The sequence below is a fragment of the Falco biarmicus genome, chromosome 8 (genome assembly GCF_023638135.1).
Source record: "Falco biarmicus isolate bFalBia1 chromosome 8, bFalBia1.pri, whole genome shotgun sequence".
Lineage (NCBI taxonomy): Eukaryota > Metazoa > Chordata > Aves > Falconiformes > Falconidae > Falco > Falco biarmicus.
In genome coordinates, this window is record NC_079295.1 from 44,150,511 (window position 1) to 44,167,774 (window position 17,264).

The window sequence follows — 17,264 nt, forward strand, 5'->3', positions numbered from 1 at the left end:
ATTCAACCTCTTCAATGGTGCTCAAAATCCACCGAAATAAATGTGATCGCAGTTATACAGAGATTATACCCACAGTATAAAATTCACAGTAAGGCCTGAAGTGTGCTAGGTAATGAAATTCTTCATCAAAAAAAGTTCAAGAGCTAGTTGAAACAATAACAAGGATCCTTATCGGTAATGAAACAGAGTATCTTCAAAATCATTTGCAAGTCAAGCTTCACAAACATAATGATCTCTACCAACAGATTATAGTTTGCTTTTTTCCCCTAAGTGCCCAAAACAAATCAGGCCAGTAAAAACAGGATTACAACAGCTAGTTTCAGTTAGTTTTTCTTCACTTGAACACTGTAACTTCATTTTGAATTTACCAGTAAAACACTGATTTATAACTGAACCTACCTTTGCTTTCAGATCAGCACAAATCTCTTGTTGCTTTTGCCTGGTATTAGCCAACGTTACTTCTGCCTCACGAGCAGCACAGGCTTCAGCAACAGTCGTCACTGCCTTAAGCAAAAAGGCTTTCCTAGCCTGAGCCCAATTTAATATCAAGACTCTGCGCTGATTCCTAATGAAATGGTAATGATCCCAAGCTTTCTCATGAGCAACCTAAAAAAGCAAAGCATTTCAGAAAGTTTTAAAAACTATGCATTAATAAAATAAAATAATTGTAGACATTTTTGCAAACCTTGAATACAACTGATTTAACTATTATATCACCAATATATGGAATCCACAATTTAGGGCCCAAAAGTATTCTGTCAAGTGCTAGGTATGCTGCAGTCTCCCAGTGCTTGTAGTGATACCACTCCAGCCTTTCCCCATTTTGCCTGTACTGCATGGCACTTCAGTATCCTGATGTCCCACTGTCCTCTTCTGAACTACGCTTTTGCAATACAAATAAATGGCATGCAATGGTTCCTTCCTGCCCTAAAGTACATAAAATGCAAGTAGGTTCCTTCAACACATCTTCAGAGATATTGAGCACTTTTAGCAAGATGAGGCTCTTCATAGCCAATTATGATCTATAGAAAAACAGAACACCAATTAAAGCAATTGTACAAATGCAGTTCAGATGAGAATTAGCTTCACTTTTTCTTTTCTAACAGGAAATGTGGAAATAGATTTTTAGCTTGCCAAGCAGCATACTGCCACCACCAATGTCACCACCTACCGAAAATGGTGAGTGTTTAGTTTGAAATACACCTTCTTTGGTTAGGCTCCTGAGGACATTAAAGCCTTAAGACTTTGACAGAAGCAGTAACAGGTAAGGCTGTGTAGACTGAGGCAGTAGAGTCTTGGACCTGTTCTATATCCCCAAAACCTAGAAGTTACAGGGATGAAGGGGATTCTAGAGATGGCTGTCTCCTCACAAGTGTCAAGGGGACCATCCCTCATGTTAATTTCCAGACTTTTGACAGGGGACAGGGGGATGCTGACTCATCTGGCCCCTAGCTCACAGATATTCCTATCAGTTCATAGTTGGATGAAGATAAAGTGGTACCACTACCCCTGGAGCTTCATTTTGGTCAAATGCACATAGGCCACCACATTGAAAGTTCACATTGCCGTTGCTGCTGCCACAAACTCAAGGTCAGCCTTGCTGGCAAGCACCTAAAGCTAAGACACTTATAAGCAAGAAAGGGAACAAAGAGTTTGCACATCTAAAAGGTGAGAGCACTCTGATGAGCTGCTACTGGATACGTCAGTGCTTGTCCATTGATCCATTCATCTTCAGAGGGAAGAAGGCATAGCGACTCTGAGTTTAGGATTCTAATGTAACACAAACATTTTAAGAATAGATTCTTAGTACCGTGTTAACATTTCTGTATTTGTCATGCTAGTATACATACTAAGAGATACCAATTCAATGCTGAACTATGATTTTTTTGAATTTAGAAATTTACATTTTAAATGAACCTTCAAAGAATTAGGGAGACCCATTAATAATGGCTATCCTTAAAATATACCTGCACTGTACAAAGCACATAATTACTTAGCCCAGTTCTCATGAGCAAAAGCTCTGAAACCCACAAGAACTTTATTTCTGGTGAAACTATGCTAATTGTTAGTACCACTTCACTGTGACTCCTTTGCACTAGGTACCCCTCAAACACAAGGAAGCAGATGGTCTAAAAATACATGCAGAGTTAAAAAAAGATGCCTACTTTACTTATTACATCCTGAGGTGTTCTGGCCTTGAAACAGGTTTCTCTATTAGCTGCTATGTGCTTATTCACTGTGGAGCGTAAAAGGAATCAGCAATCAATTTGAAAGGCATTATGCATACAAAAATAGCCTCTCCCCGAGAGCGGGAGATAACTCTTCACTCTTCCTGCTACATATGTGCCACAGACCAATTAAAATAACTATTCCTAGATAGCATGACAATGCTATACATCCTCATAAAAAATAAAACCACCAAGAGGAGCAGAATAGCATGACATAACTATAAAACCGTACAGCAAAAGCAACAGTAACAAACTTATTTTGTGAATTTAGCTGTAAGAGTATGCAGAACTATAAAATCTCCACAGTGTTTATTTTGAAGAGACCATAGGTTTTCAAGTTCACTGATTTTGAAAACCAGGACATCCCTTCTTCACTGCGCAGAATAAAATTCATAATTAAGACATTTTAAAATAAAAAACTTTGATAAATGTTCTTTAATACAAATGTTTGCTACTTGATTAATGTAAGAATTTATATAATTGATCTAACATTTAAAACAACACTGACCAGCTCATGCCTGGATTTGTGAGGAAGGTATCTCTGCAGCACATCCAGGTACAAAGTCCTCCTATTCTGGAGATTGCCTGGATACTGATTGATAACAGTCTGAAAAACCCACTGAACTTCTTCTGTCCATTCAGTGTTCCTACAGAAACACAAAACAATCAGCCCTAGCATAACTGAACATTTGAAAAGGAGGTGTTTGGTTCTAGTTTATTTTTAAAGGCCTAACCTTTCAGTGGGCTCGCAATCCTGAACCTCCAAACTGGATGTTGGACCAGAGCAGAGAAATTTAATTTACTACAATCAAACAAAGCAAAACTATATTGCTTTTCTAATGTGAACATTTATTGTGCCATCATTCAAGCAAATTGCTCCTTTTCTAACCTGGCTTTTTATTGCATAATGATACTGTGTTTCTTAAATGCATTACACTAATGAATAGTCACACCATGCAGAAAATGCAATGTGAAAAAGATGATCAGTCTCTACCACCAAGCACTAAATAAATGATCAAAATGAAGTGATAACACCTGTATGCAGCTAAATGAGGAGCTAGTTTAAAAACAAACTTCTGACAGCCAAAAACTCATCAGCAAGGCATTAAAATTCAGAATTTTTTAAAATAGAAGGTGTAGTAATCAGTATGCATTCATGTATTTCAGAAAACTGGAGCCGCAAGAAACACCGAACTAAAACAGTACCACAGGTTTGGATTTAGTAGATTAGATTTTACCCTCAATCTGAACTCTTGGCCTTGAAGGGATTAACGTCAGGCTTTCATTGTCAGCATTAACGTATGAGCAGCAACACCGAGTCAGACCAAAAGGTCTTTCTATCCCATTGATCTCTTTTCAAAAGTGACTGAAAGCCTAGGGAAAATTAAAAGGTGGCAGTCATACGGCTCTACCCCCCACAAACTCACAGCTCTCAGACTTCTGAGCCAGCAGCGGTGCCTCGGTATTTAATAGCACTGCATTCAGTAAGGTATTAGAACTTTATCCTTAGGCAGACAGAAATACCAGGTACTTAAAAAAGGAGATTTTTTGTGAGATGCTTATATGTAATTAATATTAAACTAAATTTTATATGACCTATCATTATCTCTAAAAAGAGAAGAGCAAAGAAGTATTAAAAAAAATTATCTAATCCAGTTTAATACAACTTCTCTTTAAAAAACATTGTACAGTAAAACCACAGTGTATTACCACTGTTGTACAAAATTTTGGGACACCAAAGCAAGGAACAAGAAGATGTCCCTAGAACTGTGATTTTAAGAAATGGAAAGCTTCACCTACAGACCGATCACAAGAATGCAAAGACACAACGTCCTGTTTCAACAAACCGTTTTCAAAGTCAGGCAAGGGAACCCGATCTCTCGATGACAAGCACTGCACCTTTTTCTCCTCTCTACTGGCACTTCTGGCACAAATGTGGACAGAGATTCACTTATCTTCACCTACCTAAAGGCATTTATTTTATACTTTTCTTCAGGGAGACTACTGGGCTTTATCTTTACCCTTATGGTCTTAAGAGGGAATTAACCTTCACCCATCTTTCTGGAGACAGCTAGTGATCAGAGGTTCTTTCCTCCCCACTTCAATTCTTCATCTTCTGACTTGGATGAAACAAAAATGATTCTTCATTTACGATAATGTTTTCAGTGCAGAATCATTATTCCAGGATCAGAATGGTGGGACCTTGATGATCACCAAATAGGAGGAAACATTGTAATTACTCTTGCCTAGTAACAAATGCCTTGTTTCTCGCGCTCTGTGTGTACATTTTTTCTGTATTTTGCTTTTCTTTGAATAAATGTTGAAAGTTACTCTTGTCTTTTATGCAAACAGCATCACAGTGAAGATGGCCAGGTAAGGAGAAATCACATCCTACCTCCTTCAATAAACTCAGTAACATTGTCATGGCCATTAGTGCCACAAACACATCAAAAGACAGCTCTGCAGTAATAACGTTTCTATCATATACAGAGATCCCAGTCATGAGAGGGTGTTTTGCAAGAAAATACTAACCACTAACTTTCAGCTGGCCCTCTGTGGTAGTGCCTTTGAGTAGCTTATCTGTTTATCAGTGGAGCAAAATGAAAGTAACTTTTATTAACTTTATATTAATTAACTTTAAAAAAGACTAAGTTGTCCAGAGGTAGCAGAATGACATGACAGGACAAAGAGTGGACACTGACACTTCAGTCTTTGCTTTTACGTGTGAGGGAAGGGTGCACAGTCTGCATTTATTGACAGCTCTGGAATAATTCACAAAATGTAGCTAATAAAAACCAGCAACAACCTAACTTCTCATGAAAAGAACACCAGCCAGGCAGCTTGCCGTGAGCACTCCCAGCAGCGGTGAGCGGGGTATACAAAGTACCAGTATGCCATACCTTACCTTACCTTTTGCACATTTTGACTTCCCAATTGCACAAGACTTCAAACACTCGCTGTGTGGGGATGTATTACAGCACAGCAGTGCAAGCTCATATGGAAAAGCTCTCCACCACTTGTGCAGGTACAGATTTAGAACTAGGAACACTATAGTAATAATCCTGACTTGGAGACTCATCAGTAGGCTAAAATTAATAAACTTGAAGAAGGAGGCAGCTTTCCCTCTACAAGCTTAGATGACAGAGATATTCATACTTCCCACCTATTTTCCTTTATCTTCTTATAAACTGTATAAAATACCTGACAAACTATTTCTAGGACCCAGCTGTTTGCTATTAAATCCAGCCATCATGAAAAGAAATGGAGGTGGCTTTGAAACATGGCAGAGACAAGATCTAGCTCCTGCAAAAAGTTTATTTGCAGCAACTGACAGCTATCAAGCAAATGTCGGAGACAACATAAAAAGTGAAATTACTTTAGCAAAAGCAGAATAGCAATCCAAGTGTTTCTTTATAGGTGATTGCTTAAATTTCCCATGACAGACAATGAATATAGATGTCTGAGCTGAGGGTTTTTTCGCATGCTAAGTCTAAAGAGGAAATAGCGCCCCAGAAAGTGAAACTGGGCTAAGGAATCCTTCAAGGAGGGCACAGTTGCAGTAGTATCTTCTAACCTTCAAGCTTCAGGGCTTGAACAGCAGACACAGTTCTCCAAAGACAAGAGTCCCTGAGCTTTGACACAGAGTTGGTACTGTTAAGATGTGCTACTTCTGCAGCATTTACTGCATCTAAGAAGAAATTCTTGCAATTGATCCTCAGAAATTAATGTTTTAAACTCCTCCCTTTTCTCTAGAGGGAGCTTTTCTATGAAATCAGTTCATCTATTAATTTTAGAATCTCTGTGTTATAATTTGATATTGAGCTATAGGCTTTCTGAAGAATAGCTTTAATGGACAAAATTATTTTTCGCTACGATTTAAATATTCTTCACTGCTACTGCTCCTACCGATGCTGAACTAAGCAAGTACAAAAAAAGATTTTTTTCTTCAGATAACACCTAGCATTCTTGTCTTTCCAGCCCCAATATTTTTTTATTAGAAGAACAACCATAAACCCCTGCTAGCCTTTACTCAGAGGGAGTACCAACCATCCTAAGAGTGTTTACTAGTTTCTGACTGCTGGATTTTAAACTACCTCATGTAATTTCTGAAAGAAATCAGTAATCCTCTTCTGCGAGTCCTGATACACCTTAGTACGGTGCCATTTGAACACATTATTTCAGTGACAGTAACAAGACAGTTTTAAGAGCTGAGATTTTCTTTTGCAAAATCTACCTTAGGTGTTTCTGACCATACAGGAACAAATATGGGTCTTCGGTCTACCAGAAGAGTAAGGCAGAGGTAAGACATCTTGGTCAGGAACCATTACACCATGAACTTGAGAGCAAGGAAACCCACAGATTCTGTGGTCTGAAGGCCAGTCTGGGGATCTCCTCTGCCTCTCAGCACACAAGGACAGATGCACCAGTTGCTGCATCAGTTTCTGCCTCCTGCATGTCACCTGTCTCCCAGGGCTCCCTCTGACTTGCATATTCCTCTGACAGCCAGATAACAGTGCATCTCTACTCAGGAATAAAATGAAGAAATTAAGGTTTGTGAAAGATACTCTGGGGAGCGATCAGCTACAGCTACAAGTAGTTTATTTTAAGTAGGGACAAACTGCCAATGCCTTGGTTTGTGAGCTCTGCCAAAATGTGTCAGCTGTGCTGAGATTTTGTCAGCTGTTCATAGACAAAGAGCCCCCCCCCCCCCCAAAAAAAAAAAAAAAAAAGGCTGCATGATCCAAGCCCAGCGTATTTGTAACTATTAAATGCATGGAGAATTTCAAAATATCCTGCCTGATGAATTCAAGATGTCAACTCACTTAAACTTTTGTAAAATTCCAGAAAGGAAGATCTCATCTAAAACAAGTCTGAAAAGTGCCAACACGTTTTACATTAATATTTAAGCTAATAGCAGGCTTCTCCAGTGTGAAGATATTGACAAACTTTTACAAGGCTGAATACATGACCCAAATTTTAAATGTAGTGCTTGCTTTACTTGTATGTATCGTCCTGCTAGAAAACAGTACAATCTTTATTTTGTTTCAGAACTGAGACACCAATTGTCTTACATTCAACAACCCTGAGGCAGCTGCTTCCTTTGAAACAGATTTACCCAGCATTAATCCGTGGCTTTACACTTTGTGAAGAATATAAACAACTCTGAAGGGAAGCTACCCTCTCCACCCTATAATCCCCACATATTCTTTGCAATAGCAATGTATCCTCGCTGCACTGCAGTCTTGTTGAATCTGCAGATACACAGAATGCAACAATACCATCAAGTGAGATGTTCACCTGACTATTAATTATGTCATTGCGGATTGTTGTACCAGAAACATCCTGGTAATAGGCCTGAAAAGAGGAACTAAATTTACTTGACTTGGTCCTAATACCCCATTCATTTGAAAGGATGCTGCAGAGGCTACAGTGCTGAATATGCAATACTCCATTCATCCTTCAATTATTTAAATAATTCAGACATGCTTGGAAATTGTGGCAAAATATAACAGTGCTTAGAGAATTACCAGCTACAATAAACACATCAGTTCCAAGTCCACAATCTGTGGGACAAGACAGAAATTTGTGTTTTAGCAGCAGTATAAAAAGTGAATTTAGATTATAAAACATTATAATCCTATATTAGTGCTCCAGTTTCTAAAAGCAGTAACACTGTAATGAGCATTCTAGTAGGACTGAAAAGCACATAAAGAATATATCGTACCAGAATATTACCTTATTCTCATTTTTCTTCTTTGGAAAACCTATGCACATTTTCCAAATTTTTTTATTCCTGACAGTCTGAACAGTTAAACAATGAGATGTGTTAACACCAGAAGACTAGGGTTATCTTAGGGTTTCTTTAGTGTACATTCAGGCATATGATGAGAGATGAGTATCAACAGAGAAGTAATGCTCAGATGAAGTGACTAAGTTATCATATAATCATATTGTTCTACTGAACAACTTCTCAAATTACAAAAATGAGAAAAAAATGTATTGGTATCTTTGGGTATAGAGCAATGACAGTAATTGCAAAGGCTTCACTAAGGCTGTATTAATCAGTACAGTAGATACATACCAAGGGCAAAAGCCTGTCACTCAATTTTTGACAGTATTATCTCTGTTAGTTGGATCAAAGTTATCTTGATGAATTACAGAATACTTAAATCACAAGGCTGTATCTCTGCAAACTCATACAATATTTTAATGTAAATTAGCCATATATATGTAAGAAGTGACAAAGAGTGTTATGTCTCTTACAAAACCCAGATCTCAGAAGTAGGCAATGCTACAAGAGCAAAGTCTTGCTTTTTTTTCATTGAAAATACATTTTTAACACTGTTGTGGATAAAATCACAGAAACATAAATGAGCAATAGATTAAAGATTTGGAGACCAGAAGGCAAAAACAAAAAACCCCACAATTTGGCTTTAAACAAAATACCCAAGATAATTGCTGATGGTTTATTTATGATTTCATACATTCCCAGCTAACAATACTGGCATCCACTGATCCAAATTGGGTAAATTGTCCTACACAACCTACCCTGATATTCCACCAGCAGATTGCTATCACTGCCACTACCACCAGCATTTCTTCCAGCTACATCCATTTCTTTTTCCCCATTTACATTTCATAACTTAATTCCTTCAAAGTACCACTGCCTAAGTTTTCGTGACTACAGACGATTTATTTCCCTTACAAATATGGTATTTTATCCTTAAGTCTTGATGTTACTTAACTATCAGTACAAAATTAGCTAGGTCAGGACCTAAATTCAAACCTAGCATATGGTCAATGAAAATATCATGCTAGATTTTTAGCTGCTTCCATAGATTCTGTTGCCTATATAGATGTTTGTCTATTATTCAGAAGCACACATGCTGTGTGGATCAAGAATTTAAAAGTGTAAATTTTCACCAAAATTGTGTTGACCATAAACTTTAATACTGTTTTAATCAAAACCACTAGGACTATGTACATACATAATGATTCAGTATTTGTCACAGATTTTCTCATAGAGGTTGTTAAAACTTCTTCCATAACAGCAACTGTAACAAAATATCAGAGACAACAGCAAAGGAACTACTGTAAATTTGCCACTTGCTGCTTAATAAAATGCTATAAATATGGGTAAGAGCAGAACAATTTTTAATTAGTATCACATTATAATAGCTAGGACATTACAGTAATAATAGGTTTGAGTTAACAGAAGAACCACCTACAGAGTATCTGTACAATTTACAAAAAAGATAAGTAGATTATATCGTTACTTTCTATGGGATCCAACATCTTAAACTGGTTTAAGCACCCCCAAACTATTTCAGCAGCAATGGCAGAAAATTCAAGTATTGTACTATAGGTGCACTGTAGGTGTATATAGAAAAAGAGGGAGATTTAGCAGCAGCGTGTGATTGTTTTACCACAGAAACTTAGGGACTTTCCTGCTCTCCCTGGTTTCTTCTGCCCAGGCTTCAATTTCATTGACCTTCCTATTCCCAGTCTTCTTAAAACCTGATGCCATTCTAAGCCAGAGGAATACCAGCAGATGGCAAAAAGAAGTCAAGGCTGGTCCAGTACCTGCAACTCAGTATCTCCTGGACTCAAGTTAGCCTCCGCAGAAAAGCTAAGATTAATATTATTTATATATAGGTACGTAACATTTCTAGATCGTTCTGAATATTTATGTTCTTTCTGTAAACTTTTTCATTTAGTTTTTCTTTCATTTTAGAAAGAAAACTTTCCTTTCCTTTACTCCGAATCAGAACGACATACATTTTTAAAATTTCTTTGTGATGAGAATTTACTGCAGTAATCTAAAATCTGTGAAAAGATGGGACCTATTTATCTGCTTTACAGGCAAATACATTCTAGATCTCTCTCAAAGACTGTACTCTGACATAAATTTGATAGTGTAATTACCACCAGAAAGAATCATTTCTATTCATACAAAAGCATGTGAAGAGGACATTTGATGCATACCAGACTGTTGTTCTTTGATCCACAAAACATTTTGCTTACTATTTCAGATGAGAGCTTTTGAAGGACTGCCTCAGTTCTCTCAGCTGTGTAAACAGTTACCAACTATTTAACCCCAGAGAGCTGGGCAATATGTCAACTATCCTCTTCAACTATCCTCTGTTCCACATCAAATATAACCAATGCTAATGGTAAAGGCAACTGCAGGATTACAAAATACATTACAGTTACTTATTTTGTATCCAACAAACAAAATCCAGAAACAGATGTCATTACCTATATAAAACTTTTAACTGTTGATCAATCTCTTGAAGCTTAGACCAGTACCCACTTGCAAGCTTTCGGTATTCATTAATAACTAAGGCCTTCAAATCAGGGTAGGGGCATTCCAGAGACAGTAGTGCTGAAGGAACTTCAAGGAAAAGTCCTTCTTCCTCTTCAAAAGAATGCACTAATACCTGTGATGAAAAAAATGCTACTGAGCAGAGTACTCTGCATTATATTTTCTCTCTGCAAAATTACCAATTAAACATATAAGAAAAGCTTACTTTTGTTATATAGTCTTCAAGCTCTTTTTCCAAAGCCAGACTTTCAAGGATAAGGAATTCCAAAATTGCCTTCTGTTGCTTCTTCACAAATTTGATCTATTTCATGAAATATGTTACTGTTACTACTTTATTTTTTTACAGTATGAAAGCTCTTATTCAGAAACAAAAACCCTGATTTCCAGTTCTATACTGCTATGCTTTTACAGATTTTAGTGAAGCAGATTTACACTACAGCAAGTACAGAGATTACTGGATACTCTGAATGTGAGTTATCGCCTCAAAGTATTACACAAAAATACATGAATATGCTAAAAATACGGTGATAATAAATTGTAAAAATAAAAGTTAAAATACCAACCTGCTGTAACACCTCAACCGGATCGATCTTAGATTTCAGACAAGATTCTTCTGAGAGGCAACGCTGCACTTCAGACAGCCTGAATTTCAAATGCTCTTTTAGTTGCCAGACAGGAACTACAGTATCTCTTTGGTATGTATCCCGCTCCTTCGATAATTTATGTTCTACATCCAAATGAAACACAAAGCTTTCTCAAACACAAAATATTACACAGCACTGTGCTTTCTAAACCTAAATCTGTCAGGCCACAGATTTAAAAACTCAAATATTTAAGATAATTTTGACTACAATACATAATCAAGAAACGAATACAGAATTCTCACCCAAGTCCCTCATATCCAAAAAAAAGTTGTGCTTATGGCTTTCCTCATCAAGAAAAGTCTTCATTTCTGCTTCTGCTTTTTGCCTGAAAGGTATGAATATGAGTTTTACAGAAGCTTTAATTTCTTATTCATTAAGTTTTCAAGAATGATAAGCCTCAAATACTCTAATAACTAAGTAAAAAGGGGGATTTTTTGCCTGGGAAGGTATGAAGTGCAGACTTGAACACGAAGGCAGTATGGAAGCCAACCTCTGAGCTCATTAAGATTAAAGGTGATATCACTGACCTGCTGTACATACAATACACAAGCTAATAGACAAGAACACTATTAATGTTCCCAGTTATAAGCGTGAACTCAATATGCACATCTAGAGACAGACTCTGAAGGAATGAAAAAGCATCTGAATACTTCTGATACTCTTACAAATAAATGCTTTTGAGATGTTGGTAGGTCAACTAAACAGCTATGTTTAGATCGTCATGCAGAGGTACATACAGAACAAGCATCAACTCCATTCTTCTCACCACCCTTTATGTCTTGTCATGTAAATGTTCCCTTTCAATGTAGATCACAAGGTTTCATGCCCTGCACAAAAAATTATCTTCGGTTCAGGTATTTTAATATTTTCCTCTTAATGTCACTTGAATCAAGTGTGCCACACCAGAATCTCCGTCTACTGAAGTGTTTCTTTAACAATGACTAATTAAGATTCCTCAGCTCTTACCTGTTCTCACTCAGCCTTTTATGCTCTTGCCACCATACTTGCCGATGCTGTTTCAGTAGCATTTGCTCTTTGTTAATTTTTGAAACTTGCTCAATTTTTCTAATCTGCAGGAAAAAAACATAGCTTTTTGTATCAATACAATATTTTGAATCTGTTTAATAGCCTCATCAAATGCCCTCATCTAGAAACTTTTAAATTACAGAATGGCGAACCTTTTTTCAAAACTGTGTTTTTCTAAAGAACAGGTTCAAATGTAACCAATTTTCATGGGGAAAAAAAACTATTCTGTTTCAAATCACAATTAAATTAGAGGAGAAAGTGAAAAAAATGCAGTTCATTTTCTTCTTTCCTTTTTTTCTCCTGTTCTTTCCCATCCCTATTTCACAGGAGGTGAAAGGGGGAAGATGAGCAGGAGAAAGAAAAATACACTTTCTTACAGGTAGGAATATAAAAGAGTGAAACTCTGTCTTTCAAGAAGAAGAATTTCAAAAACCGATTACTAAAAAAGATAGCTTTTCAAAATTTATCCAATTAAAGGTGCTCTGAAACTGTCCGAGAGCTTCATGAAAACATTGCTTCCAACTTCAGGTAAAATAGAAGGTAGATTAATTACTGCTTGAACTAGAGGAAAATCCATCAGGGAAAGGTTGATGAAGTGGTAGCCAGATGACTCTGGCCAACCAGCAATGAAGGAAAAAGGATCAGAAGTCACCTGTGGCTGTCAGAAGCCCCTGAGACAGACAAGTCAGTTATCTCTCATCCTCCTGCCACCATGACTGTCTCCTGGCCTCTCAGTGGATACTCTGGACAAAGCAGCATTTCAGTTTAGAATTGGCTCCTTTCCCACTCCTCTTTTTGCTGCCTTGCCACCATCTTCCTCCACAACACCTGACCTCATCCCTGCCCCAGCCAAATTTTTATAGCGCTGCAAAACCCCTTCTGATTCCAGAGGCTCCCACAGTTCACATCCCTCTTCTTTTTTTTTCTCCCTTCATGCAGATACATTATTCTACTGCAGGATGGTAGCAAGACAAAAAAAAAAAAAAAATTGGAAACTCTTGTCCTAGCTCATAACAGGGAAAAATGATAAAGATCTCGCTCCACATCTAGTTCAGGAAAGAAACGATGCTCTGAGTCAAAAATGCTGGTTTCCTACTCGCCTCAGGTGGAAGTAATCTGCTCTGCTTAAAATGCTTAGTTAACATTCTTGTCTGGTGAAAGCTGGACAAAACCACACACATCACCCACTCTGCGTTCCCCTGCATAAAACCACAGAGCGCAAACCCCTACGGATCCATCCCCCAGCTGGGCAGCAATACCAGTCCGTTCTCAGAGAGGAAAGTTGTAGAACTTTTCTTTGCTGCACTCATGCACAGGTAAGCAAGAATCCCACTTCTTGAATCACAGCCTCTCATTCACCCACCAATAAAGCTAAAATCTTACTTTAAAACAAAATACCTAAAATTTTGAAACACGAAACATCTCTCAAATGAATCTGAGTTTAATATATCTGGTTTCTAGATAGTCACATAAGGAAGAACCACAACTAGAATGTGGTTAACCCACGGCACTTCGGCAGCAAACCTGCTTTCAGCAGTATTATTTGGGTAAGAAGTTGCAATAGATGCTGTGCAGAGATTATGTCACTGTGAATGAGAAAAAAGGTGTTTATAGGAAGCTGCATATGTGGCTGTACTATAAGAGAGTTTGAAAACACCTGTTTTATGCTTTCAATCAGTACGTTACAATGCTTTTGCAGCAAAGATAATGTCTCCTTATTTTTATTGCTTATGTATTTTCATGTTTTAAGTTATTTATAGCTTCTTCATGATTACCATTAGGTGCTTAAACCCAGACTTCAGCAAACAGAATACTGTATTTAAAGTAATCTGAAAATACATACATCTTTAAATCAATTCTAAAACTGAAGTGAAACAAAAGTTGAAGTAGATCTGTACATGAAGTTTAATATGCTCTTGAAATTATTTTATAGCAACAGCAATGACATTTATGTATGACTGCTGCAATACTAGCTTTGTTTCTGTATATGCTGTATTTTTCTTTCTTAAATGGTCAACAACTGGTTATCATTTGCTGTTTTGGTTCTACCTCAATGGAGGAGTAATCCAGCACTTCAAAATTTGGATAGCCTGAATCAGCAACAAAAAAGTGGTAGGTGGGAACACATTCTATTCTCTGTGGAGCTTTCAGCATATATATTTTACTACCTACTCAGTTGGAAAACATTGAAAATGTGAAATATCAAAAGATAGATGACGAAAAATTAGTTTAAAGCTTGAATGAGTTCAGTAATTTTGTACTGCAAATCTATGAATTCTGCCAGAGTTTTTGATATATTATACTTACATGCAATAAAGGAAGCAATACTATAAAGTATATAGGTTTTTTCTCTCATTCACTGTCACCGTTTTCTATTTTAAATACAAAGACAGGGGGTGCACAAGCAACCCCCTTTGCTGTTGCAAGGCCTTCCGAACAGTAGTGTGTAAGTAACTTATGCTTGTTGGCACTGTACATATTCCATTTACTAAGATTTAAGAAACAGCATCAGAACAAAAAGAAAATTATATTATGTTGCTAACCAATGTATTTAATAACTTCTGTTCAAAGAACTAAATGTTTTATACATGTCAAAGACATCATCTGATCAGGTCCCTTAGTTATCTACACAAGAAAACTTTAGTCACTGCATTTTGCAGTTTCTATACTCTTCAGCAGTCTTTCATCCCAAAAGCCATCCACAAATTGCAACTGTTCAGAGGAATGGCCAAGGACTGGTGAGATAATAAATTGCCATGTTAGCACAGGTTAAGCATACCAAGCTGTGTTATCCTTATGCTGGATTTGCAGTTTTCTGAAACAGCATTCAAATAATGTTACTGCTGGAGGGGTCTGTATCAAATCGGTAATTTTTTTCCTGTTCTGTTTTGTTTCTCAGCGTAAAGGAACTCCCTCAGCTGAATGTCTATCAGTGTCAATTTCTCCAGAAATCACTTCCTCCTGTGAATTCCACTTATTTTTTTTAAACACGTGACACTCATCAGTGAAACAGTTACACACTCAAAGCAGTTCCATTCTCACAAGGAGTTACCCTCCACAGTGTTACTAACCAAAGTTTTACACTATTTCCACACAAATGAAAAGGAAAACATACAGAGCCAGTCACACACACTCCAGAGAGGTTGGAGACTTCTTGGACATCTGCATTTGTGGCAGTTTGACATATACTTTCCTTCAAAGAAAGCACATTTTTTTAAAGGGACGCTCTTAAAAATATAAATCCAAAGAATGCTTCTGGACCATCCACAGCTAAACCCAAGACCTGTTTATTCCTAACCACCTTCGCTTGCCAACCCTGCCCCAGCTGGTTGCAATACACAAGTACCTACGCACAACTCAGTGTAAAAGAACACTTATGTCTTGGCTGTCCCATTAAAAACCAGAAGTGCAACACTTCAAATTATGTTGTGGCTTAATAAACATAGCATGATGATAAGCTGTATGGAAAAAACCTAAACTCATAAATAGGCTTCAAAGAGTTTCTCTTCTCAAGAGATTAACATGTTGAGGTTAAAATACGTTATTTTCTGCTCATTGAAAAATCCTAAGCAAACTTTTTAATGTACAGCTGGATGGAAGTGAAGATGAGCCACAGTCTTCTCATATATTTGGGTTTGCTGTTTAAGGAGCTTGTTCACAAAAATATTCTGTGTTGTTTTGTAGGTAAAGTTGGAAGCAATCAGAACTACCTGCTCAAAATGGCACATATTTTTTAAAAAAACTAATAAAAATAATAATAATAAAAAATCATCAGCTCTCCAATGTTGTATGCAACTGAGACTGACAAGTCAGGCAATACCGTAATTCATAGAGAACACACAAGGAAGCGAGATACAAAGATACCCAAGCACATCATCTTTTAAAAGCTACCCCAATTTAAGCAGACTGGTTTTACCCAATGAGGTCTGGCTGCTGTCAAAGCCACTGTGATTTCCCCAATACTGTAGGTCTCTGAACTCACACTACCTAGCTTGATTGCTAATTACATGGTGATGCACAGTGGCTGGCCAATGTACTGGAACCTGCAATGCAACCAAGTCTCAGCAGCCAGCTCAGGTCTACAAGCGCTGACATCATCCCAGTTGCAGATGTGTGCCACAAAGGCACTGGAACGCCTCCACCCTGAGGTCCAGCAGCTAAATAAGTCACATGAAAGCTAAGTTGTTTCTCAAACAGAGGTACCTCTGGATGCAGAAGAGCTGTGTTTGTGCAGCACTGAAGTTCCACCTGACTTTTGGAAATCCTCACTTCCTATTTTTTTTGTTTTGTTTTGTTCTGGATGAACCCCCGCTTCCCATTTATCCTTGTAAATTCTTCATTACCCCCCATAGTTTGAATGGTTTATGTAATGAGTCTGGCTGAATTTCCTCAAAGCGCTCAAATACAAACTTTTCCTGTCTTTTTGGGAAGCAGATCCCACACATATTTTGCATCTCTGATTCAAAGAAATTCCACACTTTGACATTAATGTGTCCAAATCACAATATGGCTGACTGTGATAGACTCTCATCTTTTGGCCCCCTTTGCTAAACACTGTTACAGCAATTTATCCCTACCCGTTCTCAGATTCCTTGGGGCAGTGAAAAGAAATATGATCACTGAATTTTAACATCATTCACATTACAAATAATATAAAAATCATACCTTTAATTGAATTTTTGCAGATGTCAACTTTTCTTCTGCAGCAAGTTCATGTAGATGTTTGTAGTCAACAGGTTTATACTTCTGGCTGCAAAGACCATTCCTCATAGGAAACACCAGATTTCCTAGTTATCACATAAAACACATACAGTCATTTCAAATACTGGAGAAATATTTTAAGTGTGAGTCATAAAATGAAAGTATTATAGATAGAAATTAGAAACAGTGTATTTTAAGCATTAGAAGTTTCCGTAACAAAGAAATTGTGTGTTGGTGAATAAGAATTTGAAACAAACATAAGCTAGTACAAATCATATAAGAAACATTAATCATGTGTCTATTTAAAAAGAGTTTATATTAAATAGGTTTTTTATATGG

General features: G+C 37.2%; 1 protein-coding gene across 3 annotated transcripts in view; it reads right to left on the minus strand.

Annotated features, from left to right (window-relative positions):
• Positions 1-17,264, minus strand: part of CCDC148 (coiled-coil domain containing 148) — a 78,271-nt gene that overhangs the window by 37,576 nt on the left and 23,431 nt on the right. Inside the window, exons 1-9 of one of the 3 annotated variants that reach the window (XM_056350034.1) lie at positions 16,890-16,906; positions 12,165-12,268; positions 11,936-12,025; positions 11,441-11,523; positions 11,118-11,281; positions 10,760-10,855; positions 10,488-10,669; positions 2,737-2,875; positions 400-606 (exon numbers count right to left, since the gene is read on the minus strand). In XM_056350034.1, the coding sequence (XP_056206009.1) occupies positions 400-606; positions 2,737-2,875; positions 10,488-10,669; positions 10,760-10,855; positions 11,118-11,281; positions 11,441-11,523; positions 11,936-11,955 (891 nt within the window). In that variant the 5' untranslated portion in view covers positions 11,956-12,025; positions 12,165-12,268; positions 16,890-16,906. Of the gene's footprint in view, positions 1-399; positions 607-2,736; positions 2,876-10,487; positions 10,670-10,759; positions 10,856-11,117; positions 11,282-11,440; positions 11,524-11,935; positions 12,026-12,164; positions 12,269-16,889; positions 17,012-17,264 lie in introns of those variants that run through there. The other 2 variants (XM_056350032.1, XM_056350033.1) reach the window with 2 other exon arrangements.